Here is a 25,580-nt window from a genome sequence, read left to right as displayed (position 1 = left end):
TTGACAAGGAAGAAGAATGTGTGGAATATAAAAAAAACATTATCTCTGGTTCTGCTGCATCAATTTCAGAGTACTTTTTTTTTTATTTCATTTTTTAAATAGTAACTCAGGTCCTTATGTGGACAAACTTCCACAACACATGACTACAAATGAGACTTGAGGTGATAAAAAAAATCTTGTAATCATCACCAAGAAGCAGATGTATACGTTACTTCCACAGAGGGCCGCTTTTATTCACTGTAAATCTAAACACAAGATGTGTCCACGCTGCCACGCTGACCCCCGCCTCCACTAAGACCCCTCAGGTTTACCTGACGTTGTCTTCAGGCTCCGGCTCGCTGTCACTGTCCTCAGCTTTCCTCTTCATCCCCCTGTTGTCTGCGCTGCCGCTGGCCCCTGCAGACTGGGCAAGAAAGATAAAACAAAACAGGAAACGAAGTACAAAATGAAAACTCCGCTTTTAATCAGTGCAACAAACTTGAAAAGCCATCTTATAAATTTAATAAATATTCAATCTTTCCGACTCCAAACTCTGCCTCATATAAAACACTGTTTACAAAGTTGCCGGATAGCTACCGGTGAGAAATAGATGTGGGATGGGATTACTTTTGGTCACTAAAGTTTCCTTTTCAATCTCTGTAATTTCATCTTCTCCCTGAGAAACACTCATTTTCTTACTTTTGTGTTCCCCCCCCCCCCCCCCCCTTCTCGGATTCGTTCCGTTTTGTTGTCTCTATCCATTTCTTCACTTACACTGTCACTCCATTGAAATATGCACACACATGGTACGCTCCATAGAGTTTGTCATGTAGTGGACCCGTGCGCTGACGTGCACCAACATGTCTAAGTGGTACGGTAACTGACCAATGAAACAGGGTCATTAGTGTTTCAAGCGAGCTCTAAAATCAAACACTACTAAGCCACACAGCCAATGGACGGGACGCAGCGCTCCACAAAATAAACTAAATTTCGATATAATATTACGCGTCGCGATACCGCGATAACATTAAGTCGATATATATTATGCACCCCTACACAGGACACATTCAATATTAATAAACTTTGAACAACAAAGCAAACAATGCTCTGTGTAGCAGTGGGGGGGGCAGGGCTTCAGGATCCTACAGAGAAGTGGAGCATGTCATCCGCACCGGGCTTTTACAGAACTATTGCATTATGTGCTGTTACGACAGACATTTAAATCTAAAGTTTATACACATTTACACCATACAGATAAAAGAAATGAAAATATAGTATGCTGTGTGCATTACTGCATCAATTCAAAATGAGTTTTCAGGATGTACTGTATTTGACAGTAATGTTTATATGATGATTATACAATCTTTTTACTCAAGATGATTTCTCTACACTGCTGTCTGTGATTTATGTTTGAAGGAAGATAATAGAAAGAAAAAAAAATATCAAATCACAACCATAACTACTTAGCCTTTCATTTTCTGAAGCCTTTGTGCTCATTTTATTCATGTGCTAATGTATGATCGGCTATAAATGGTCGATATATCTAAAGTTGTACGTCGGCAGAAAACTAAACATGTTAAGTGGAAACTTGACCATGAACGGAAACACAGCGTCTGCACTCTAAAAAACTGCTGTTCAGTGCAGTACAGCCAAATATACAAAGAAAAGGCAACGGCATGAAATTATAACCAGACTAGATGTTTTTCAAGGATAACGTTTCCATAGTTTGCTAAAAGGAAAGATTAGCTTTTGGACATATCGTTTTCGATTTTTGGTTTAATCTTTTAAAGTGCTCATATTATGCTTTCCTTTACTGTGTTATATATCTTTTTGGTACATGTTATAGGTTTACAAAGTTAAAAAGCCCAAAGTCCACCCCAAAGGGACTTACCATCTCCAACAGAAAACACTGTTCACAAACTGCTCCAAACAGCTCTATTGTAGTCCAGCCTTACTGTCAGGGCACACCCTCATACTCTGCTTCTGACTGGCTAGTAGTCCTTACCTAGGTACTATCAGGGCACGCCCTCATACTCTGCTTCTGACTGGCTAGTAGTCCTTACCTAGGTACTGTCAGGGCACGCCCTCATACGCTGCTTCTGACTGGCTAGTAGTCCTTACCTAGGTACTGTCAGGGCACGCCCTCATAATCTGCTTCTGACTGGCTAGTAGTCCTTACCTAGGTACTCCCAGGGCACGCCCTCATACGCTGCTTCTGACTGGCTAGTAGTCCTTACCTAGGTACTGTCAGGGCACGCCCTCATACGCTGCTTCTGACTGGCTAGTAGTCCTTACCTAGGTACTGTCAGGGCACGCCCTCATACTCTGCTTCTGACTGGCTAGTAGTCCTTACCTAGGTACTGTCAGGGCACGCCCTCATACTCTGCTTCTGACTGGCTAGTAGTCCTTACCTAGGTACTGTCAGGGCACGCCCTCATACGCTGCTTCTGACTGGCTAGTAGTCCTTACCTAGGTACTGAGCATGTGCGACTCCCAACAAAGATGGAACAGAAGTGAGAGGTCTCACTCTGTAGCTAAAACAGAGAGCTCAACACACAGGGTGAAAAGAGGAGCTGCAGCAATGTGCAGTACAACAAAAATATGGTGTTTTTTTTGAAAATTAAACCATGTAAACCTATTCTGATATAACCTCTAAATACAATTATGAACCTGAAAATGAGCATAATATGAGCACTTTAACAAACATAACTGTTCTCTGCCACGTTGTGTGTTAAATTTTTATATATATATATATATATATATATATATATATATATATATATATATATATATATATATATATATATATAGATATATATATATATATATATATATATATAGCTCTCTCTCTCACATTTCCACCGTTCTTCATCGTGGCCTTCAGGAACTGAGCAGCATCCTGAGAAAAAGAAAAAAACACTTCATGTCCTCTCCAACACATCAATTTAAAATACTGTTGTAACATCTAGCTTTTATTGTCAAAATTCTAGGCATCATTTATATAAGAATATTATTCTCGTCAGCGACTTAGGATATGACATACATTTTGTGTGCAAACGGATACTAATCTTTATAATCACGTAAGTAAAATACAATATTACTATGACATAAAATACTTTATAAGTAGGGCTGTCAAATGATTACATTTTCTTAATCGCAATTAATCGTAGAATTTCTATAGTTAGTTTTATCACATGATTAAAATTCAATTATTTAGCATTTCAGAACCGTTTAAGTTCATATAAATAATATTTATTATTATTATTATTATTATTATTATTATTATAATAATAATAAGTAATTTTTACCAGTGGATCTTGATTGGGAATCAAATGCATGCAAAGAAAATGACTTTATGAACTTAATTTTAAGATTTGTATTTGTTTATTATATATTAGGTTTATATTAGGGTTGGGTATTGTTTGGCTTGGATACTGGTGCTTAGGAGGTACTTTTAAAAAACGGTATTGGTGCCTTAACTGATACTTTTTAAGAAAGTTAAAAAAAAAAAAAGGGTACTAAACAGTTGGCGACATTAAAGAACGGCTTGTTGATTGCTAAGGCCATATCGTCAAAATGAAATGTTTAATAATAATGTAATCACTATATCACTAGTAAATAGCCGTTGAATGACAAAAACAACCACCAGATGGGAAAAGGTACCGAAATCCACGTTGCTATTCCTGCAGTAGCAAGATGTGTTACGAGGAAGTACGGCAAAATAGTAGCCTGTTAGGAACGACGCAAAGCTGAGTGAAGTGAAAATAAATGGTGGCATGCGATTATTACGATTACAAAAATGAACGTGTAATGTTCGGCCCTTAATCGCGATTATGCTGACAGCCCTACTTTTAAGTTTTTGTTTGAACTCTGGTGTTTTTAAGAACCTGGAATTTGTCAGAATCATCCAGATTTCCAGAGCTGCACAGTAACTCCGTGTCTTACATAAACAACCGGTCGTACCTTGTTGTGCTGCATCCTCATGTCGTAGGCCTGGTGCCGGGCGTTCTGGACGGCCTCGGGTCGGTCTCTTCTCCCCAGGGCCTGAGGGGCAAACTGGCCCGTGGTCATGTAGGCGGGACCCCGCTGCTCTGCCTGCGATAACACAGAGGGGAAAAACAAAAAAAGGGTCATCCCTGTGAAAAAGTCAGTATATGAGCGATGAATATCCGATACACTGCAGCCGCTTTATCATGTTTAGAAGCACAATCGCTGAAGAATTCCTCAAGTCTTTTTCATACAGTTTTTTTCAGGCAATAGTAGCAGTTTACATCCATGCATGTCCAGACTCGTACAATGTATATAGTGAAGACTTTAAAGCAATTTACTCACCTTCATCCTCTTTCGTTTCTCTTTCATTCTTCTCTTAAAGCCTTCCTAAAAGAAAGAACATGTGAATCAATCACAGAAAGCAATTCATTCAAAAGGTTGGAATAGAAGTCATTACTACTGTGGTACACTGTGGACTGTCGCTAGCTGTGTGATCCAACAGCAGTTTCTGTCTCGTAGGGCTGGGGATCATTTTAACCTCGGTTTTGGAACCAAAACCGGCACAATACTTTTTGCATTACTTTGTCTTGAGAAATATAACATAAATGGTGGAGTGAGCTCCCTATTGACATCACGATAGCCGAATATCTATCCATCTATCTATACTGCACTTTCATATGACTCTTTGTAGCATTACCTATTTAAAGCTAATGTACTTGCACTTACTACTTGTTGTCTGGAGTTTGCACCTTCAAGGTTGAACACACTTAATTGTAATCGCTTTGGATAAAAGTCAGCTAAATGACATGTAATGTAATGCAATATATAAACCAAAAAGGTCATTGTTGTCTTAAACAACCCTATTGTATTGTGCCGGTTTTTGTACCAAAAACTACTTTACCCATTTCTTTAAATTTGACAAATATAAACCAAAAGTTCTTGTCTAAACACAAGAAGCCCTGCAAGAACTTAAAATAGTCGGACAATAGTTGGCAAAACTTTGATTTAATTTAGAAACTTAGAATAACACTAAGAATAATTTTTTTTTTAAATCACTTTGTGCTGCAGACACATTTCAGCCTCTATCAAAAAAGGCCTGATACAACTTTATACATCTATAAAATTGGCTAAAAGGCTAATAATCCCCGTGTGAAGTTAAAGAAAGCTTACGTCGTCCTCTTTGCGTTTCTTGAAGATGTTGTCCTCAGCCACGCCCACCGCCTGCATGATCAGCTCCACCCTCTCCAGGTTGACGTAGCCATTCTCTGTTAGGTAGCCCTGAAGACAAACACCGGTGGGGTTAGGTCAATGTACCAGGGCTGCTTTAAAGATAATCCACAACTGGAAACACTGAACGGAACAAACGTGCAGATACTCACTCCAGTTTTGTGCACAACGTCTTTGTAGATGTTGACCAGTCGATCTATCGCTCCCTCTCTGTAAGAAACAAAAACGCCATGAATAATTAAAAGGCGGGTCGTTCAGTGTAAATTTAAATGAGAATCAGGAGAGGACACTGAACCGACGCCAAACTCCAATTTATCTTTTAACAGCAGGAGGATATTTGGCTGCCCTCTCAGCCACTTTGGCAGCTAACCAACAAACATTTGGAGCTCCATTTTATCCTCGTACAAATAAAACAAGAAATCTGTTGAAACAGATCAATAGAAGTCTGAGCTCCCGCCAGTTTTCCGTCAGATCAGCGTTGGAGGTTAAAGTTAAGTGATGGCAGGGTGACGACCACTGTGAAAGCGAGTAATGAGGCTTCTTCTATAAAAAGAGTAAAGAAAACAGCAGCACCGTCTAAAGCAACATAAAACCACATAATCCAGTTTTTGTAAAGCTTAAAGAAAGCAGAAAACAAAAAAAAAACAAAAAATTGAGTTTGAAGGAAGCATAACAAAATCCTGCAAGTGTATAAGTAAATCTATTATCACTCAGTACTTTTTAAAAAGGTCTTGAACTTAAACTGAGAGCCTGTTTGAGTTTTTAAAGGACCAATGGATACAACTGCTAACAATAATAATAATAATAATAATATTCAAACCAGCTTTCAGCATAAAAACAGCGCTTTGAAGCCCACCTGATCTCTAAGGACGGCAGGTGCGGCAGGAAGTCATTTCCCACAAAGAAGCACATGAATACCCAGTCGTCTACGCTCCTCTCGAAGTCAAAGGGAAACGGCAGGCTGGCCATGGTCAGCTCTCTGGCCAGGTACTGGAAACACGGAGGGAGGGAAGAATAAGTTAACGGGTAGGTGCTTTTATTTCTCGAGGCAAAAGATGGAAACGCAAAGATCTATTCCCCACAGTAGATAAATATCGTACCTCCCGCAGCACACACAGTCTGATAAAGATGAACTCCTGTTCAGACACTGGCATCGTGTCTGCAAACTCATCGTGCTGAAAGGGAAGAAAACAGCGATCAAGTCTCATATGTGGCACATTTTTTTGATTTAGAGACAGAAAGACATCATTTAAAACACTAACAAACAAATCATTGTTGCATAAACCACATTAAAATATACATTGCCAGTTCTGTGTCTGTAGCAAAAGTTCTGTTAGCATAGCAACACTTCCTACTTCAGAAGTCCAAGCTGAGCTCACCTCTCCCTGTTTCTCTCTGGCCGCCCCCTGGCAATCTTTGATTTCGTGACCCATCTGTCCGCAGAGCGCACACGGGCGGGGTTTGTTGGGTTTAAACTCCTCTCGGATGATGGTGAAGTTCGGCTCGTGGGTGGCCAGGCCCAGCATAATCAGGTCAGCTAATCATCAGTCACCACACACAAAGAAACAGATGTTATTTCAGGATGACAGAGTTGTTTACGTCTTTCAAAGCAGTAGCAAACAAATAGGCATTACTTCTGGCTCATAACATTTAATCGTCTCATATTTTATTGAAGTTATTCATCAGTTCTTTTACATTTGCCCAGACTGAAATGTAAAGGCTTACCATCAGCTCCACACAGGCAGTGGTGTGTGTTGGGGTCGTGGTTGGGCTGAGCTGTCAAAGTGAATCACAAACATGAGTCAATAATGTGTCCTACTGTTTGTGCACAGGTTTGGACATATTTTTGACCCTTAGATCAGAGTATCAACATGACATTCAACAACACTGTGCGTTCGTGCGTGCGTGCGCGTGTGTGCATCAGTGTGTCAAGTCTGACTAAATTCTGCCAGGTGCAAATAATGTGCGATATTCATTACGGTCTCATCTTGTGAGCTTTATATGTTTTTGTGCATTTTAGATGCATTTTGTATTTGCTACTATCTTTTAGGTTCTTTTGTGTGTGTAGTTGTTGTAAAGGTATGACTGTGACATGTGTTGTTCTTTGCAACAGTATGTGTGGTGTAATGAAATACTTTGTATCACAACAGCATCAATTATTAAAGTGTATCAGTTTAAGGGAGCTGTACCTCTCTGTCTCCTGATGTAGTCCATAATCTTGTGTTCGCCTTCCCCGGGAACACTAGCATCAGACAGAAGGACCTGGATATAAAAAATTAAATAAAGTCATTGAAGATTAGTGACTGAGAACACTGTCCATGACAACATACAACCAGGGTGCAACATATTAACTGCCAAGAGCTGAAAGTAAAAATCTAACATGGTTATTTCTTGATTAATCTATTAACTCTTTTGTCTTTAAAATGCCAAAAACAAAACACATTTCCAGCTGTATTTAAAAGCCTGTGCAGCAAAGTAACACACACCGTGACATTTTTCCATCCTGGATCATTGCTCAGTCTGTCTGCGACGTAGTAACGAAGACACTGTGCCAGGTTGTCCATGAACTCTGTTCCCTGGAGACAAAAATAAGTCACATCATGCAATTCTGCTGTTGCAAGGAAAACATATATGAAGTCTTTTACACTGGGCGGGAAAAAAAAAAAAAACATGCATCATGAAAACAGTCAAAATATATGAAAACCACTGATAAAAGATACTAAATAGCCAGTATAAAAGACTTATCCCACTTACTGGAGTGATACAGTTGCTGTCAAACCTCTCTTTAATCTCCTCAGGAGGAAGATAACCTCCTGTAGAGGAAACATGACGCATGAAGGGTTAACATAAAAAGACACAGTGAAACATCTACCACAAACTCAACTGTAATCAGAGTATTCATTTACTCACGCAGAGTGAGTTGTGATTCATTCTGCTATTTTTAGCCAGTGAATTTTTTAAATTGCTGGCCTAGGGTTAAGAGAATGTTTCCCGTGTAAATTCTTCAGATAAATGAAAGAACTGTGAACGGGGTAACGTCACTGCATAAAGAGGCTCAAAAAGGCAAAGTGAAAAAGTAGCACAGCAGGTGTGTTTTATAGCCTGGAACTTTATGTACAATTCTGCATAAAAGCCATTAAAGAACACAAAAATGACTCCCAGTATTTCCTGTCCTGGAGCTTAGAGAAAATATCTCTAAGCTCCAGGACAGACAAATTTTGCTGGACGATAAATTGTCCCAGAAATGATTGCGATAAACGATAATATTGTCATTCAGAGACCATTTTCATCTAATATAATGATAATGGCATAAAAATGCAGGAACACCTTTTCAAAGATCAATACACTTTTAGTGCTAAAGAATATTTAACACTGGAACTGGAAGACATTTTAAATATCCACAATGTGTCTTTGACCTTCTTTAGTATGTCGTCTTTCACGCTGTTGGACAGTTGTGGAATTACCGTTTGTGTTGCGTGTTCTCCCAGGCGATTCGTAGCCTACTGGCTGTCAAATGTTTGCGCGATAGACTACAGACTCTGTGCTACATTTAACAATTATTTAACACTAAATATTACATTTAAATAATATACAATTAATAAATTAAATCTATGGCTGCCTGCCACATGGCGAGTAAATGTTTATACCAAAATAGTTCTGTTTTTCAGTCTTCATTTTGGCGAAGGTGCAGCTTCTGCTCCTCTGCAGGTCGGAGCGTCGTGGGGGTGGGCCCACACACGCGCCCAAACACAGGCGGACAGCTGTAGGCTTGTACCGTTAATGTTCTGTGCATTGTCGGACACATGCAGCCACTTTCCTAAAACCGCTTGCGAGACTGACAAGTCTGCAGCGGCGTGTACGTCTCCACCGCCTCCACCTGCAGGTTGTCAACCTTGGTTTGGAATGAAAGGGAGAAAACGGGACGCCGAGTAACACGGCGGATATCGCTCATATACTTTTTTTTGACGGCGCCTTAACTGCAAAGTGCTGCGGGAAACCCCGCTCCAACTCTCAGCTAGCGTTTTCTGTCTCTCTCTCTCTCCACCTGGAGTCCCGCTCAAACAAAGACCACGCGACTGACAAGAGGGTTCACTCCTCGTTATGCTAAGGAACCGAGAGTCATCCAGTCTTAGAGAGAGAGAGAGAGACACACAAGGAAAACAAACAAGCATGCAAATTATCGCGGCCGGAAAAATTGAGTTCATTTTTCTTTTTTTAATCGTGCGATTAATTGATTTATTGACTATCGTGACAGGCCTAAGGTCAACATACATTCTCTGTAGAAAAAACATCACACACACACCTCTCTGAATGACCTCCTCCCTCATGCGAGCCTTCTCCTCGGTCAACTCCACTCCTTCTTTGGAGGCACGAAAGCGCCGAGAGCGCTGCTGGTTCATTTTGGCCCGCGGAGCCTGGTGGAGTTAAATAGGGCGTTAGTCCTACTGTACCGCAGCCGATTTCAGGTCAGTCATCAAAGCGGTTTCAATGTCTATATTAACCCAATTAACATTGGAAATTTTGAACATGATAGATAACTGAAACCACTATCAGCTTTGGTTGGGCATGTGACAATTATTACATAATTGCAATTATTTTTTAACATCTCTATTGAATTTCCAAGGGGCACATACAACATACAGTAAGACAGCCACGGAGTAAAGAATAAAGCCCCCCTTTTAGCCCACCCGACAACAAAACTAAACAAGAACAACAAAAACACAGGTTTGCACAGTTGAGGCATACTCAACGTAATCAGTCAAGTCAGGTTACTTAAGCCATTGTGTGTTATCTGGAAATGTACTTCGAGATCTCAGACCATGCTAAACCATAGAGGCCACCCCGAAGGGTCCGTGCACCATCCTCCCCAATATAGTCCAAGAAAGGGCCCCAGATTTCGAAAAAAAGCGAAAAGGCATGTCTCTGAGCCAGAAGCATCGCAGTTTGTATTTAACCCTAACCCGGCAGCCCTTGGCTGCATGGCATTCTCCCTCTCTCTCCCCCTTTCATGTCTAAGCTGTCCTGTCACAAATAAAGGCCTAAAATGGCATAAAAATCTTTAAAAAAAATGTACCCTGGGATTCATTCAAAACTTTAATTTGCTTGAAAACGTAAAATACGTATTTCTAAAATTTGACTGATGGAGACAATTATATTGTTAATCGCAATTTTTCTTTTTATTATTTGCACAGCAACATTTGGAATTGTTACAGCTCTACCTTTAGTCAAACGGAGTACTGCCCTACCAGCCATGTTTGACCGGATGAAAAACAATATATTTGACTGATAAAATCTAATAAATGCTTGATTCTCTGGCAAATGTTTCAATGAGCTTTGTTTTTGTTGTGGAGACAAACCTGTCTCTGGCGGCAGGTTTCCGTCACTGAAGGTTACTTACCACTCCATCGATGGCCATGTAGAGAACTCTCCTGGGTCGAACGATATTGAACAGGCGGTCGATGTACTCGAAAATGGCGACCATCATCTCATCCTCATTTTTTGGAGCGGGTCTGTGGACAGAGGGGTCAGAATGAGAAGTACACAGGGGGTGTGAGGGCATGCTATGTATTTATTTATTTTTTTTAAATCACTTATTTATGTCATTCTTACAAGCCGGGGTATCGTACCAAATTCTTTTTAAAAATAAACTGCTGTTTATAGTTCCCCTGTTTGGTATGAGCAGATATTCTCTCTGTGAAACAATCCCACAGCCTAACACTCAAATGTGCAACTTTGGCTACCTATTATTGCTTGATGTGTTTATCAAAGTCCCCTTATTTCACTAAATCTTTCGAAAACAGTGAAAATTTGTATCACAATTTCCAGAGCCCACAATTACATCTTCGGTTTGCTTGCTTTGTCTGACCAATAGTCAGAAACCCCAAAACATTTAGCCTAATTCACAAAGATATAAAAAGGAGGGAAAATAGAAGCACCAAATCGCCACATCAGAGAAGCTAACGTAAATCTAACAGCAGAATACATCATTGTGACCTTTCAGGGACCCATTTAAGTTTTTAAATCAGCTGGCAATATTTAAGTATACGTATTCTAAAAGAAGTCAGTCTCACAAGGATGATTTGTTTGGCTTTTTCTGTCATACCTAAAAGAAAAAAGGGGTCAAACCAAACCTTGACTTTATAGAAACATTAAAGTTGGCACTAAATCAGTGGTGTAGTCTACGTGATACGCAGGTATACGCAGTATACCCACTAAGAAATCTCCAGGATTTCCATATACCCACTTAAAAATGTGCAATGATACGCAACAACATAGTTTTGTGACAGAACTTTCCCTTCAAATATTTGTATTCACAAATACGGGGTCGAGTAATGGGACAGTAAACTAAACTAACACTGCAGAACACGCAGAGAGACTTCTCATTCTTTCATCGACCCGCTCTTCGCAGTATATAGTGTGTGCGTACTGTGTGTGTGGTGTGTGTAGCAACCGGGCCCAAATGCCCCGCCTACACTAACGCCAGTATCCTCCCTTCAAACATTTAACACAAATATAAGTAGCCTATTTTATTTTGTCCTTTGCTTTGGGGTCAACTTTTGTGATCCAGGCTTAGGTCCCTGATGTGAAAGCCCCCTTACTGCTTTATATTCCATTATATTTTTGATATATTTTTAATGTCATCTGTGTTTTCTCATAGGACGTGTGTGTGTGGTACAGTAAACCCACTACAATACATTAGACTACACCACTGCATTAAAATAAATTGTAAACAAAGTGTAATGTGCAAAACAAAGTGTCCAAAGTGCGCAGAGGGGAGTTCCTACTTGTCTTCTGGATGTGTACAAGGGTGAATGATCCCGTTCATGTCCAAGTACAAGTTGTCGAATTCCACCTCGTTGGGGTTTGGCTTGGTCGTATCAACAGGAATACGGACTCCATTACATTCTTTCCCCTGTGAAGATAAAACGGGACACACAAACAATTCACTTCGTTTTAGAAATCACGTGTTTTTTCCCTTAAGAAATGTTTGGCAGCGGCCTAAACAATTGTCAAACTCACTACACACTTGAATTAAAACTGCGCAATTTTGTTAACAATCTTAGCTGGTTTCAAATGCTCTGCCAAACGCCTACCTGCACGAGCGTTTCCCTAAAAGCAAAGCGTTTTTGGAGCGGTTCCTACCGCCAGAAGTTCAGCGCGGTGAACGGGGGGGGCGGCGAGTTATCACGCAACGACGTGAAAGTCCAGTTAAGACCCCATACGTACTTCGTTTTTCGTGTCGTTGGTGACGAACCTAAACTTTCAAAACACAAAAAAAACCTACGACGCGGAATTGACGGCCGAGAAGACATATACCCGGCTGTAATCAACAAATAAGATGTATTTATGAAAACATCTCTCCTTAAACCTTCCCTCTAACGTTAACGCGACATGTAAACGGTATCGGTTGCTAGCTGACATGCTATCTATCCACTTACCTTTTCCTCCACACAATGCACAATGATTGACGCATATTTTCGGCTAAGCCAACGGAAAAACGCCGGGACTCCCATCTCCGGTAAAGATTCGCTTTTCTGTCAGCTTGTAAAAACAATGTAAACTCGTAAGGGAACAGTTAAAAATAGCTGAATTAAAATACAAGCGTTGTTGTGGATGAGTGGCCTACATGCAGTTGGCCATCACCATGGCCATTATGTACAGTTTCCGGTTCATATCGGCTTTTTCCGGAGCATTACGGAGAGCAACATGTACCCACAGCGACCCCAACGACCATAAACGGTACTGCAATAGTCCAGACTGCAGTAGAATTTTACTTAAGTAAAAGTACTAATACCACACTTTTAAATACTCTGTTGCAAAATTCCTGCTTTGAAAATGTGTTTTTGTTTGAGTAACAGAAAAATAAACTATATGCTTAAGTACAGGAAAAAAAAGTATAGGTAAAGTACTGAGAGACAACATGTTTAGATAAGACTATAGATTCTGAAAAGTGGAAACAGTGATGGATGAATAGAAATCATGTCGATGTTAAATCTCCTCTGCAACTCAGGCTGGGCAAAACTTCTTATTTTGAAAACTAAATGGCTAATTGAACAAGCAGGACTCCCAGTATACTGTATAAAATGTTTGCAAAAACTGCAAAACATTTAAACAATTTGCTACTTCAGTTTTCAGTGAAAATGTAGGCCTGTATTTTAAATCATGATTTTATTTTATTTACCAAGAGAAACATCGTTGTTTTTATTTATTTTAGACCACTACCTGCACTAATTGTATATTGACTCTTTACTACATTTCAGCATTTAGATAGTTCCGTCTATTTATGTATACTGTGCTATGATTGATCAGCATCACTATCTAGTCCACACTTCGCACAAACTGTACATTGACTCTTCATCTCAGCATTCTATTATTCATACAGTGTGTTGTGTTATTTCTGATTCTACCTCACTACCTAGACAAATATTTGCACTAACGGTATATTGACTCTTTACTATATTCTGCATTTAGACTGTTCATATTCACTGTGTTAATACTGACCCACATCACTAACTAGATCACATCTTGCACTATCTGTATATTGACTTCACTACTTCTCATATAGACTATCTATTTATATATACTGCATTATAACCACAATTTAATTTGCACTAACTGGATTCTGACTCTTGACTACATCTCAGCAATGTTATAGATTGTCTATTCATGTATATTATGTTATTACCTTTCCACCTTCGCATTTACATCGACGTACTTACACCTAACTTTGCACCGGATTGGAACTGCCTACTTAATCTGTACCTTTGTAGCTTATTGTACTCTGTTTTCTTGTACTATATTGAATGTGAAACTGTATGCTGTCTTGTAGGCTTACGCTTTTCTTGGCCAGGTCGCCGTTGCAAATGAGAACCTGTTCTCAACAGCCTACCTGGTTAAAAAAAAATTGCACTGGTCAATATTGAGTTTTTTCGCTATTTTGCTTCCATAATATAAAGGTTTTAACAGAGGTGTTTTCCATATATCTTTCAGAGCCTGATTTATTAATTTCATTCTGTGTGAGCCTTGCAGACTCGTTTTCAACTTCAATTGTGTTGTGGTTGAATCTCCATCATCCACAGTCTGATGTTACATAATGTTCCTTTAATGGGGACTCTCTGAACAGATGCCCTCTCGCTTCCCAACCCTGCAACACCACATTTAAGGTGAATTAGATTTTTTTTCTCTCCCTCTTTTTCTCTCTGGTTCATGCAGGGGGGGGGATGGAGAGGGCCATTAGCCTCCTCTCTTCAGGCAGGGTGGGTCTGACATCAACACTGCAGTATTATTACTGCAAAGAGCTGCTGATGGAAAACACTTGGCCTGCTCCGACGGGCCATTTCCATAAACATTTACGCTAGAGTTGCAGGTAATAGGACGAAGCCATCATTTCAGTGTTTCTGAATCTGATGCAAATTGAGAAAAACCTCTGTCAGACTGAGGTGTTAAGTTCAGGAATGTGACATGAAAACACATTTTGGCAGCTGCAGACGATGCATTCGCTGATTTCATGTAAAAAAGTATACACGCTGACTCCTGCTGCAGACTCATTTCCATAAGTCCTTGTTGATTAAAAAGTTGAAAATTGAATTCTCCCAAAACAAACATCACCCTCAAGTTTTAGGATTCCAGGAGTTAGAACTTGTATTTCAGTCAAACAGCTGAAGGCAGCAACAGTTTTGTTTCTTCAAACAGGATTAAACCAAATCAAATCCTGCAGGTTTTCTCAGTTTAGTCTATGGTTTGTATGTGAGCAGATTTTTCTGGTATTCCCTGACTTGATTTCCTCCAACATGAAGATGACTTAAAGAGAGAGAGCGCCCTCACCTGGTAGATCATCACTATTATAATCTGAATGATCTCCACTCCAGCCTCCGTGTGTGTGTGTGTGTGTGTGTGTGTGTGTGTGTGTGCGTGCGTGCGTGCATGTGTGTGTGTGTGTGTGTGTGTGTGTGTGTGTGTGTGTGTGTGTGTGTGTGTGTGTGTGTGTGTGTGTGTGCGTGTGTGCGTGCATGCTTTGGCATTTGTCCAACACGTCTCCATTTCTAATGTGTGTTTTTCCAGCTGTTTCACTGGCAAAGCTACTAACATAAACTGCAAAAGTCTTTGAATATTCTACAAATATCCATCTCATGTAGGCCTATCGACTACTATAAACAATCATTTAATTAACATATTGACGTATACAGTCTATGCAAAGTTAAAGTATAATCTCAGGAGTTAAATTAATAACATTTACAATTACAAATAATATTGGCATAAAAGCAGCACACAAGGCCTCTGCTCATTTGGATTGGAGTTAATCCTGTCCCCACACACACACACACACACACACACACACACACACACACACACACACACACAGGCATTGAATCTGAACCATAAAAAAAGTTTCTGAGGATGAATTTGGCACAAAGACGCCGCTGCAGCTCTCGCTTAAGTATTCAAACAACATTTAATCTCATTTAATCTGCGATCCAGGAGTTGATTTGTGTTAATGCTCACGCACCAGCTATGAATCATCTGATTAATAAGAAGTTTAATAAAAGAGCTCGTCGAGGGAAAAAAAGATCTTTTTTTCCGTCCAATTCAAACTGCACTGTAGTTTCATGCTAACAAAGCTGCCGGCTAACCGCGTTAGCGCTCCTTCCCCCTCGCGCCTTTGATTAGCTGCTGATCCCTTTAGCCTGCACATGAAAAGCTCAGCAGGACTTCACATAATATAATGCAGCAATTTGTGTCTCCAGGGTTGTGATGCGTCCTCGGCGGCCCGCAGAATGTCTTCACATCTGAGCCTCTTTGAGTCCGTTTCTGCCCATTGTGCTGCAGGAAGAAAGAGCTTTTCATCCCTCCTTTAAAACACACACAGACTTACATTTTACTTCTCATTTCTCCCTCTTTTTGTTAGCTGAGTTATACAAAACACAGCGATGTTTCTTTAAAGGGGGATGCTTTCAGGTGTGATTGGTGCCATTTTATTTTTGTTTGTTTGGGTGGAAAAACATGACTTTTTGGGTGCTTTTTTGCATCTCCTTGTAGTCTTTACACATCTCTCTATTGTCTGGTGTCTCTTTGCAGTCGTTGTGTGTGTCTTTGTAGTAGTTTTTTGTAGTAGTGGTTTTGTGTAGGCCTGTAACAATTTGTAAACTATTTTTTTTTTTTTTTTACATAATCCCGGTTTCTTTGTTTAACCGTAATTAATTGCTAACATTAGCTAAGGTCTTAAGGCGCAGTTGTTGATTTTGTTTACATATGCCAATTTTATAAGCGACTTTTGGTCGGACTATATATTTTTATTTATTACTTCAATTCTTAGTTGTTGCCACTTGTTCCTAAACACGTTCATAGAGAAATGACAAGGGAGGAGGGTACAGTTAGAAAAAAAAGTTTTATGATAATAAAGAGGCGTGGTTTACTTCATATGCTATGTATTTGTGTTATTCCATTATCTAGGTCACATAACAGGTATATAACCAACAGATGTATCCTGGGATTCATTCAAAACTATCATTTGTTTTTAAAAATTATAAATATATAAGTATTTTTTTTTTTAAATTTGACTGAAAGAGACAATTATGTTGTTAATCACAATTATTTCTGAGACACTTCATTGTACAGCAACTTTTGGAATTGTTACAGCTCTAGTTTTGTGTCTCTTTGTGATTATTTTGAAGTTGTTTTGTATCTCTTTGTAGTAATGTTTAGGTGGTTTGTGTCTCTTTGTGGTTGTTTTGCGTCTCCTTGTAGTCGTTACCAAGGGGGTAAGCAAGTGTCTGCAACGCGTAGCTCCTATGGCGCCATTGTGATGCTACCTAGCACTCACCCGCTGTTAGCATCACATTGACTGCCATTCATTTTGACGTCACTTTGACAGAGAATAACTTTACGTGTGAAGTATTTAAAGACTCTTATTTGTCCATTGTTTATGTCTAAAGAAACACGACAATGTATAAAAGGCTCCATTACCTTGTATCTCACGTTATGGCGTATTATATTACGCGACTTACTGTCGCATAGTAGAGGAATTACCGTATAGTACAGGAGAAGCTCACAGGCAGTTTCGACTTAAGTTTAATTACTAATGTTAACTATCGTTTTAGTGATCAATAACTAGCCTGTGTCTATGTTATCTCCTTACATATACCGACACTCTCCGTCTCTGCTAGATTGGGAATGATTGAGATTTCTCTTGGCACAGCTACCAGAAGACTTCCAACTTTCAGACACGTTGCTCACGTCACATCTACGTCTTCAAGCTCAGTTGGAGGCTGCTCAGTAACGCTCAGCCATCACCGGAAAAGAGCTTCTAATGTCCTTCACTGGTCTCCGTCGAAAACAACGGCGTCACTTTGTCCATTTCTTTTACTGTCTATGGTCGTTACACATCTCTGTGGTTTTGTGTCTCTTTGTGGTTATTTTATGTCCCTTCGTAGTCATTTCATGTTCTTAAGTTCATCCTCTGTACAACATTTCGTGACAATCAATCCAATAGTTGTCGAGAGATTTCAGCCAGTCCTGAACACCTCTCAATCAAACACCACCTTTCCTGATTTTAATTTTTTTTTTAATTCATGTGTGTGTTTGTTTACTCGTGTTTTAAACTGAGTAAAAACATCCTTGATCTCCATTATGGACGCCGGAGGTTATGTTGACGGAGCAGCCGCCGCCACAGTCACAAACCCAAACAGTAATAGGATCAGTGGTGAGTGTGCTAATTGAAAAGGCAACGCCACTCGGATGATGTGAAACACTCTCGGCAGAGGTAAAGCGCTTTAATTGAGCTAAATTTGTCTCAATGAAGGCGCTCACTTAAAAGCGAGAGCCGGGCCTGGCAGCGGGCCAGGTGAGACGCAGCGGCCAGGGGTCCTTACCTGCACATTAGAGGAGAAGGCATTTTAATAACAACACACGCACTCCTCACCCCTCCTCCTCCCCTGTTAGCATCTCACTGGAGTGGGACTCAATTATTGTTAATGGAAGTTCACCGCACATTTTCAAATGGGAGCTCTCGTCTGCTGCAGATCTGTAACGCTGAGTCTCAGTTACACAAACATTTCTCAAACGCTCAAATGCAGGAATAATCTTACTGGTAAGTTAAACGTCAGTCAGACGACCCCGAACAAAAATGTCCCACTGTTGTTATCTCTGTTGCAAAGTTTATTTTCTCCTCAGACACATCTGGCAACTTATAGCCTACCAGACACTAGAAGACTGGACAGATTTTGAAAAGACTAAAGTCTGGCACCACCTCATCTCACATCTAGGGCCCTATTTTAACGATCTAAGCAGCGCACGGCGTGAAGCACATGGCGCAGGTACGTTTAGGGCGTGTCCAAATCGACTTTTGCTAGTTTGACGGCAGAAAAAAGGGTCCGTGCGCCGGGCGCATGGTTCAAAAGGGTTGTACTTAGTGTCTTCATTAATCAGAGGTGTGTTTTGGGCGTAACATGCAATAAACCAACCAGAGATCATCTCCCATTCCCTTTAAAAGCCAGGGGCGTTTGTAGCTTGGCGCATTGCTATTATGATGGAGGATTTGCACCGTAATATTTTTATTTGTAATATTCTGCATGTGTGTGTGCTGCTGTGCGTCCCTGTGTGTGTAACAAACATAGTGTGTGCACGCTGTGCACTTGCCTAGGCGCATTTTACTAATTTGCTGTTAAAATAAAAATGAAATACTGCGTTATTGACTTTAGACCAGGTTTTTGTTGGTCAATGGCGCGACCACTTGTCAGCAATGTTATGAAGGAAGAGTTATTTAACAAATAGGCATCAACTAGTCTTTTTTAATGGTAGCTACTCGGATGTTGGAGCGTTTAGCTGTGGAGTTCCCCAGGGGAGTTGTCTTGGGCCATTGTTATACACTAGTTTCACAAATGATTTATCACTTGTTTTAAATAAGGTCAGTATATCGTTGTATGCAGATGATTCAACTATTTATATGTGTTCATCTACATTTCATTAGTTAAACACCATTCTATCGCAAGAGCTGCAATTGGTGGTTGAATGGATAAAGGACAATAAGCTAGTTCTCATGTTTCAAAGACAAAAAGCATGATGTTCGGTTCACGTTATACTCTTCATAATCAACCTGAGTTGAAGCTTTGCATAAATGATGTAAGTGTTGAACTTCTAGGAGTTATTTTAGATAGCAAATTATCATGGACAAAACATATAAATAACGTGGTTGTTAAGATGGGAAGTGGTGTGTCTGTTGTTAAAAGATGTGCACCATATTTGTCACAAAGCTCAACCAAAGTAGTAGCTAAAGCTTTAATATTGTCTAATATTGACTATTGTTCAGTAGTATGGTCTAATGCAACTCAAGAAAAAGTAACTAAATTACAAATGGTGCAAAATAGAACCGCGCGTATAGCGCTTAGGTGTGGATATCGGACAAATGTTGTTACAATGCACAAATGTTTAGGTTGGTTATTTGTAAGAAATAGATTATTCTATTCATTATGTGTTTTTTTTAGGAATATTCTTGTTACAAAGAAACCATCTATTTTGTATAATAAATTACCTTTCAGTTTAGATATACATGACTATGCGACTAGACATGCCACAAGAGGTAACTTTACTTTACCAAAAGCAAAGAGACATACTGTTAAAGGAATGGTCATGTATAGAGCAATGCAAGAATGGAATGTGCTACCTCAGCAAATAACACAAGAAAGCAGTAAAAGGAGATTTAAAAGTCTAGTTAAAATATATCTAGTAATTAAAGAAGTTGAGTAAACAAAGAAACAACATTGGTTGAGGTTTAACAATATATGTATGTTTGTTCAATTGTGAGATGTGTCCATGAAGGAGGATGAAAGACATGTTATGTGACAATAGTATGTGGATATGCCTGTTATAAAAATGTGTTCAACCTAAATGTAAGGAATGCCCGATGACTGCACTGGTGGAACTGTCTATGTGTTTGTCCTTGTCTTATGTGTGTGTATTTTGTTATTTTTGTTATTTTTGTCTTAGTTTAGTTTTATGATTTTTATTTTGTATTGTTTATGATGTTATGTGTATTTATTATTGCATTGCCACATTTTCAAGTGAGTTGTAAGGACCTCAGGAAGAATAGCACCTGCAATGCAGGAGGTAATGAGGATCCTAAATAAACAAACAAACCAACTTCCCGCTGCCTGCTGAATGCACCTGAACACACCTCCCTGTAAGACCAGCATGCCCATGCAAAGATGGGCGCAGTTTTTTTTTCATTTGCTATTTAAAAGACACGGGCGCTGGACGGGAAATTGACAACTGCGTCGGTCTTAAGGTCGTTTTATGGTCCTGCATAGAATGGACGGCGTACCTCCGCAGACCCCTCTGCGTCTACGCCGGACCCTACGCCGTAGCCTGACGTGCGCCTCTCGAAAAATGTAACTACACGTCGCGGCCACACACGTCGCTCAGCCGTGGCATGGTAGAGTTGCTTTTCCCCCAACTCATTTCCTGGTTCTCCTTCTCCATGAACAATATGAAATCAAATCTGGTCTGGTCTTGGTCTTGACTACAACACTGCTGCAAACGAAAACCTTTGAAACTGGGTTCCAGAGTGAAATCTTTTGAATATGCAACTCCAGCGTCGCTGTGTAAACTACTGTAGCAAAACCGGTCTCTTTGGAGCCAGAGCCTGACACTAACTCAGATTTTAAGTTGAGACGGTGAAGCGGTACGGTAAACCTCCCAGGGAAGGTGGACTCCTTTTTTAGCGGGACTTTTGTTGTGTATACTTAGCCTTAGTTTGTCAAAATCGAGTGCAGCAACAACTTTAGCAACCAGGGGACAACTGTGAGGTGGTGTAAGGGGTGGTCTCATGCTACATCTACATTACTACGGTTTCATTTTTAAGCGGCGTTGTGAGACAAAAACGATCTCCATCCACACAAGAGTTTTAGCTCCTGTAGCAGAACTAATCTCTGTCCATATTTACACGTCTGACAACACATCACATGACCATTCACACACACTGGGCATGTGCGTGCCGGTGTAAACAGGAAACAGGTTGTCTGACGTTACTCTGCAGGTGACAATCATGGATGTAAAAGTTAAAAAATACAGAAAATACAACAACGGTGAAAAGTAAGAGCAGGGATTTATTAGCTTAGACCGACAACGAGGTGGAACTGTTACTGAAAGGTATGTAAGCCTACCTAACTGATAAGACTGACTGACGTGTGTTGTCATTTCCAAAGGTCTCCGTTTGTGTCTGTCCAGACTACAAAGCAACCCCGGAGTTTTCAAACCAAAACGGGGGCAGCAGTGTTTCCAAATGTCTCCGTTTTAGAGGCTCGGTAACACCGGAGTAGAGTAGTGGACGTGAGGCTCTAACATAGCAAAAGATATTCATTTTTAAACCAAAACGTAGCAATGTAGCCTCAGCATCATTGTTGGAATGTCAGTACATTTACTGAAGTACTAATTTGAGGTACTTTACTTGAGTATTTCCATCTTCTGCTACCGCATACTTCGACTCCACTACATCTCAGAGACAAATATTGTACTTTTTTTCCACTACATTTATTTGATAACTTTGGTAACTTTGCAGATTTCGAGTTTTACAAAGAAACATAGGTGGAAAAAGTACTCACATCTTGTACTTAAAGGGATATTTTGCTGATGTTAATTAGAGGTGGCTTGATACCACTTTTTCATACCTGATACCGATATTGATATTCAACTTTGAGTATCTGTCGATACCGATACCAGTCCGATACAATCTTTATCCCTGTCTTAAATAACTAAGCGTTTAATAATAGATTTGTATGGATGCTCAAACTTTAAACCAATATTTTACTTAGCTAGAGGAAAAAATACATTGCCCACAACCTCACTCAGTTATGCAATATTGCTGCTTCTTTTTATTTTAACTTTTTTACATAACATTTAGCAGCATTTCTGATTGTTCAGCATCATTCAAACATTGGAAGTAAAAAAAATTAAAGTGCAACTTTGTGCAAAGGTTTAAATCTGAATATTTAGAATAACTCAGTGTAGCATGTACCTCGATGGCATAGCAAAAACCATTGCAATGTAGACCATCACTTAAATAACAAAAATAATAGCATTTCAGCAAGTATAAAATGTGCAGTGTAACACAGTATGGTAGACATGGCATATTAAGGCAATCACTCTGTTTCACCTGATATCAAGTTAGCTGCAGTGAAAACATTATATAAGGGTAGAAACACATTTCTTTTGCATGTAACCTCTGGAGTTGAACTGTATGTAAAACATAAAACTAAACATTACAGTATGAAAACATCATTGCAATGTAAACTAAAATAGTTGGTTCAGGTTTTCCCCTGATAAGCCATACCTGCCTTAGCTCGAAAAACTGTCACAGAAACCACTGGCTCATATTTGTTGTCCTTAAGTGACCTAGTTGTGTTACAGTCCTTAAGTGACCTAGGTGTGTTCACTTTTTAACATGATGGGCAGATTTTTCTTTAGGAAGATTAGCATTTCAGCCTTTTCAGCTGTCAGCCTGCTTCTCCGTTCATCAATGATAATGGAGGCCGTGCTGAAGAGCCTCTCTCTCTCCACACTTGTTGAAGGTGCACAGAGAAATTTAGTTGCTGTGACCGTCAGGGAGGGCAGTCTCGGTTGGTTAACTTTCCAGTACAGTAGTGGATTGTCCGATCGCAGAATAGTTGGCTCACTGAGGTAGGTCTGCACTTTAATGCTTGCACTTGTGGTTGACTCAGGACCAGGTTCTACTGTGCTTTCCTCCAGGATTTCCTCAAAAACACTTCCAAGTCTGCTCTTGCTTGCAGCATCCACCCGTGGAGTTTTCTTTGCTGGCTGCTGGCTTTGCTCTCTGAGGCTGCTGATTCAGATGATGTCCCCTCTCTTGGCTCTGAGGCTGCTGATTCAGATGATGTCCCCTCTCTTGGCTCTGAGGCTGCTGATGTGGTCTTCCTCAACATTTCTTCCATCTTCCTTACCTCTGCCATTAATGCATCCTTTGTATGTTTTGAGGTTTCAGCATTTGTGAAGTACCTGTAGTGATGAATACACATATGGCACATTTAGAATAAGCCTACCCTAAATATATATATATAAAGGATGTTTGATCACACACACACACACACACACACACACACACACACACACACACACACACACACACACTGTCTTTATATCTTGGATCTAGTAGCGTTGCCACAGAGTATATTGGCTCAGATTCCACGTCTCTGAAACGTCTGTTCACAGCCTCCAGGAGGGTGCCTTTCATGTTCTCGATTCCCTCGTCTGCCTCATTTTCTCGATTGAGAATGCGTTTTAAGACACAGACAATGGGGATGACATCAGATGCACATGCAGATGCAGAGCTCACCTCCCTTGTCAACTCCTCAAAAGGGGCTAGAACTGCGATGATCTTTTCCAGAATCCCCCACTGTTTTGCAGTCAATGTAGCAGGAAGGTCGTACTCCGCTGTATATGCACACAGGGCCCGTTTCTGCGCAATGAGGCTCTCTGCCATGTAATAGGTACTGTTCCACCTTGTTCGTACATCTTGTTGCAGGCACTTGGTCGGCATATTTAGCTCCACCTGAATGTCCTCCAAGCGTGAATACGCAGGGGGCGAGTGCTTGAAGTGACTATTTTTCTGCTGATAGCCAATACATCACTTACACTACGCTGTGATAGCAGTCCCTCGTTCACAATAAGTTGGAGGGTGTGTGCGAAGCATCCCAAGCTAGCCACTCCAAGACGATCCATTGCTTTTACCACGTTACTGGCATTGTCTCTTAAAATGACATGGACTTTGCTCTTCTCAATTTTCCATGCATTTAGCATCTCTTCTGTTGCTGTAGCTATGGAGTCTCCTGTATGTGAGCCATGGAACTGCTTAGCCTGCAGCACTGCTTTTTGCAAAGCAAAACTTGAGTCTATCCACTGTGCGGTCAGACTTAGTAATGACATCGGGCACACGTCTGAGCTCCAGATGTCTGTTGTGAAGCTAATCACGGCAACGTTTTCCAAGCATTTAAAAATGAATTCGCTTACTTGCTTGTACTTATTGGGGATAGCCGTTTCAGAGATGAAATGCCGGTTCGGCAACATGTAGCGAGGCTCCAAATGTTCCATTAAGCGTCAAAAACCCACATTTTCTACCACAGAAAGTGGCTGGTCATCCAGCACAATGAATTCGGCGACTTTATCTGTTATCAGCTTTGCTTTGTTGCTGCCTGGAGGGAGTTTCTCGAGCTTCTGAATTGTTTCAATCAGTGTTGGTTGTTGCGGCGCACTTTTTTTCTTGGCACTCGTTGCCTGCACTTGGTTACTTGTCACACGTCTTTTTACAGCATGTCGCTCAACGTTTAGTTTAGGCAAATGGATCGGATTATACTCCCCCTTCACCTCAGATATCCGATCCATTAATTTTGGCCAGTATCGGACCGATACCGATACTGAGTATCGGTTTGGCGCATCCCTAATGTTAATCCAGCTCTGTGTCATCTTTGTGTGGGCAGTGGGTTTAAATGAACAGATTTTGGCTTCCCTCCGTGGCACCAGTGCATGGAGCTCGGAGCAGCCGACTGACAATACATCCAAGGGACAAAACCTTTTGTGTTTGGGGCCTCTGAGAGATTGAGCTAACAGTCTTTTCATACTTTAGACTATGATTTATTCTCATGAATGAAGAATTTAATATTTTTCAGGATGAAGAATGTTTAACATCTTTTCAGTTTCACCAGAACTCGTTTCATCCCTTTGTCCTTGGCGACAAGTTGTTAGTCTTCCATGTCTTTTTTCATTGCTCAAAATAAACTGCAGACTGGATTACATGATGAACAGCGATTCAACCGACATCCCATCGATGATACTTCCCCCAAACAACAGAGCAGCTCAGGCCTTGGAAAACATAATGCAGTTAAACAGGAGAGGGCACTTGAAGAGCTCTCATTAAATGCATCACACGGTTAGTTTTTATTTGTTTATACTAGTGTTTGGCAGCTTTTTAGTTCACTGAAAACATTGTTCTTTCTCCAAATGTATAGAAACCAGAATGTATTTTTCAAAAATGAAAGCAAATTGTAAGTGAACTTAGATGAAAGAGAGATAAATACAGGTTTATTGCCTACTAGTTAGTATTTCTGTGCATACCGACTGCCAAGAGATGCCGAATGACCACAAAGAAACACAAAACAACCACAAAGAGTTACCGAAAGGCTACAAAGAGACCCAAACAACTACAAAGAGATGCAAAACATCTGCAGAGACACAAAGATACCAAACAGAGGCTCACAAAGACTATCACAAGAGGCAAAACAACTACAAAGACACACAAAACAACAATATACAATATAAATTGTGTCTTAAAGCTATAGTGCGTAGTTTCTGTCGCCCCCATGAGGAATTCTAAGTAATGA

General features: G+C 40.2%; 1 protein-coding gene across 3 annotated transcripts in view; it reads right to left on the bottom strand.

The window, feature by feature from the left end:
- Positions 1-12,865, bottom strand: part of xrn2 (5'-3' exoribonuclease 2) — a 43,250-nt gene extending 30,385 nt beyond the window's left edge. For all 3 annotated transcript variants that reach the window (XM_078274388.1, XM_078274389.1, XM_078274387.1), the window contains exons 1-17: positions 12,636-12,865; positions 11,982-12,109; positions 10,595-10,706; positions 9,500-9,611; positions 7,951-8,009; positions 7,683-7,772; positions 7,386-7,458; positions 6,922-6,972; positions 6,576-6,733; positions 6,297-6,371; positions 6,053-6,186; positions 5,349-5,406; positions 5,140-5,247; positions 4,312-4,356; positions 3,943-4,074; positions 2,834-2,878; positions 312-403 (exon numbers count right to left, since the gene is read on the bottom strand). In XM_078274388.1, the coding sequence (XP_078130514.1) occupies positions 312-403; positions 2,834-2,878; positions 3,943-4,074; positions 4,312-4,356; positions 5,140-5,247; positions 5,349-5,406; positions 6,053-6,186; positions 6,297-6,371; positions 6,576-6,733; positions 6,922-6,972; positions 7,386-7,458; positions 7,683-7,772; positions 7,951-8,009; positions 9,500-9,611; positions 10,595-10,706; positions 11,982-12,109; positions 12,636-12,710 (1,547 nt within the window). In that variant the 5' untranslated portion in view covers positions 12,711-12,865. The remainder of the gene's footprint in view (positions 1-311; positions 404-2,833; positions 2,879-3,942; positions 4,075-4,311; positions 4,357-5,139; positions 5,248-5,348; positions 5,407-6,052; positions 6,187-6,296; positions 6,372-6,575; positions 6,734-6,921; positions 6,973-7,385; positions 7,459-7,682; positions 7,773-7,950; positions 8,010-9,499; positions 9,612-10,594; positions 10,707-11,981; positions 12,110-12,635) is intronic.
- Positions 12,866-25,580: the final 12,715 nt, after the last annotated feature.

The sequence above is a fragment of the Sander vitreus genome, chromosome 18 (genome assembly GCF_031162955.1).
Source record: "Sander vitreus isolate 19-12246 chromosome 18, sanVit1, whole genome shotgun sequence".
Taxonomy (NCBI): Eukaryota; Metazoa; Chordata; class Actinopteri; order Perciformes; family Percidae; genus Sander; species Sander vitreus.
This window is presented reverse-complemented; position numbering and strand designations above follow the sequence as displayed.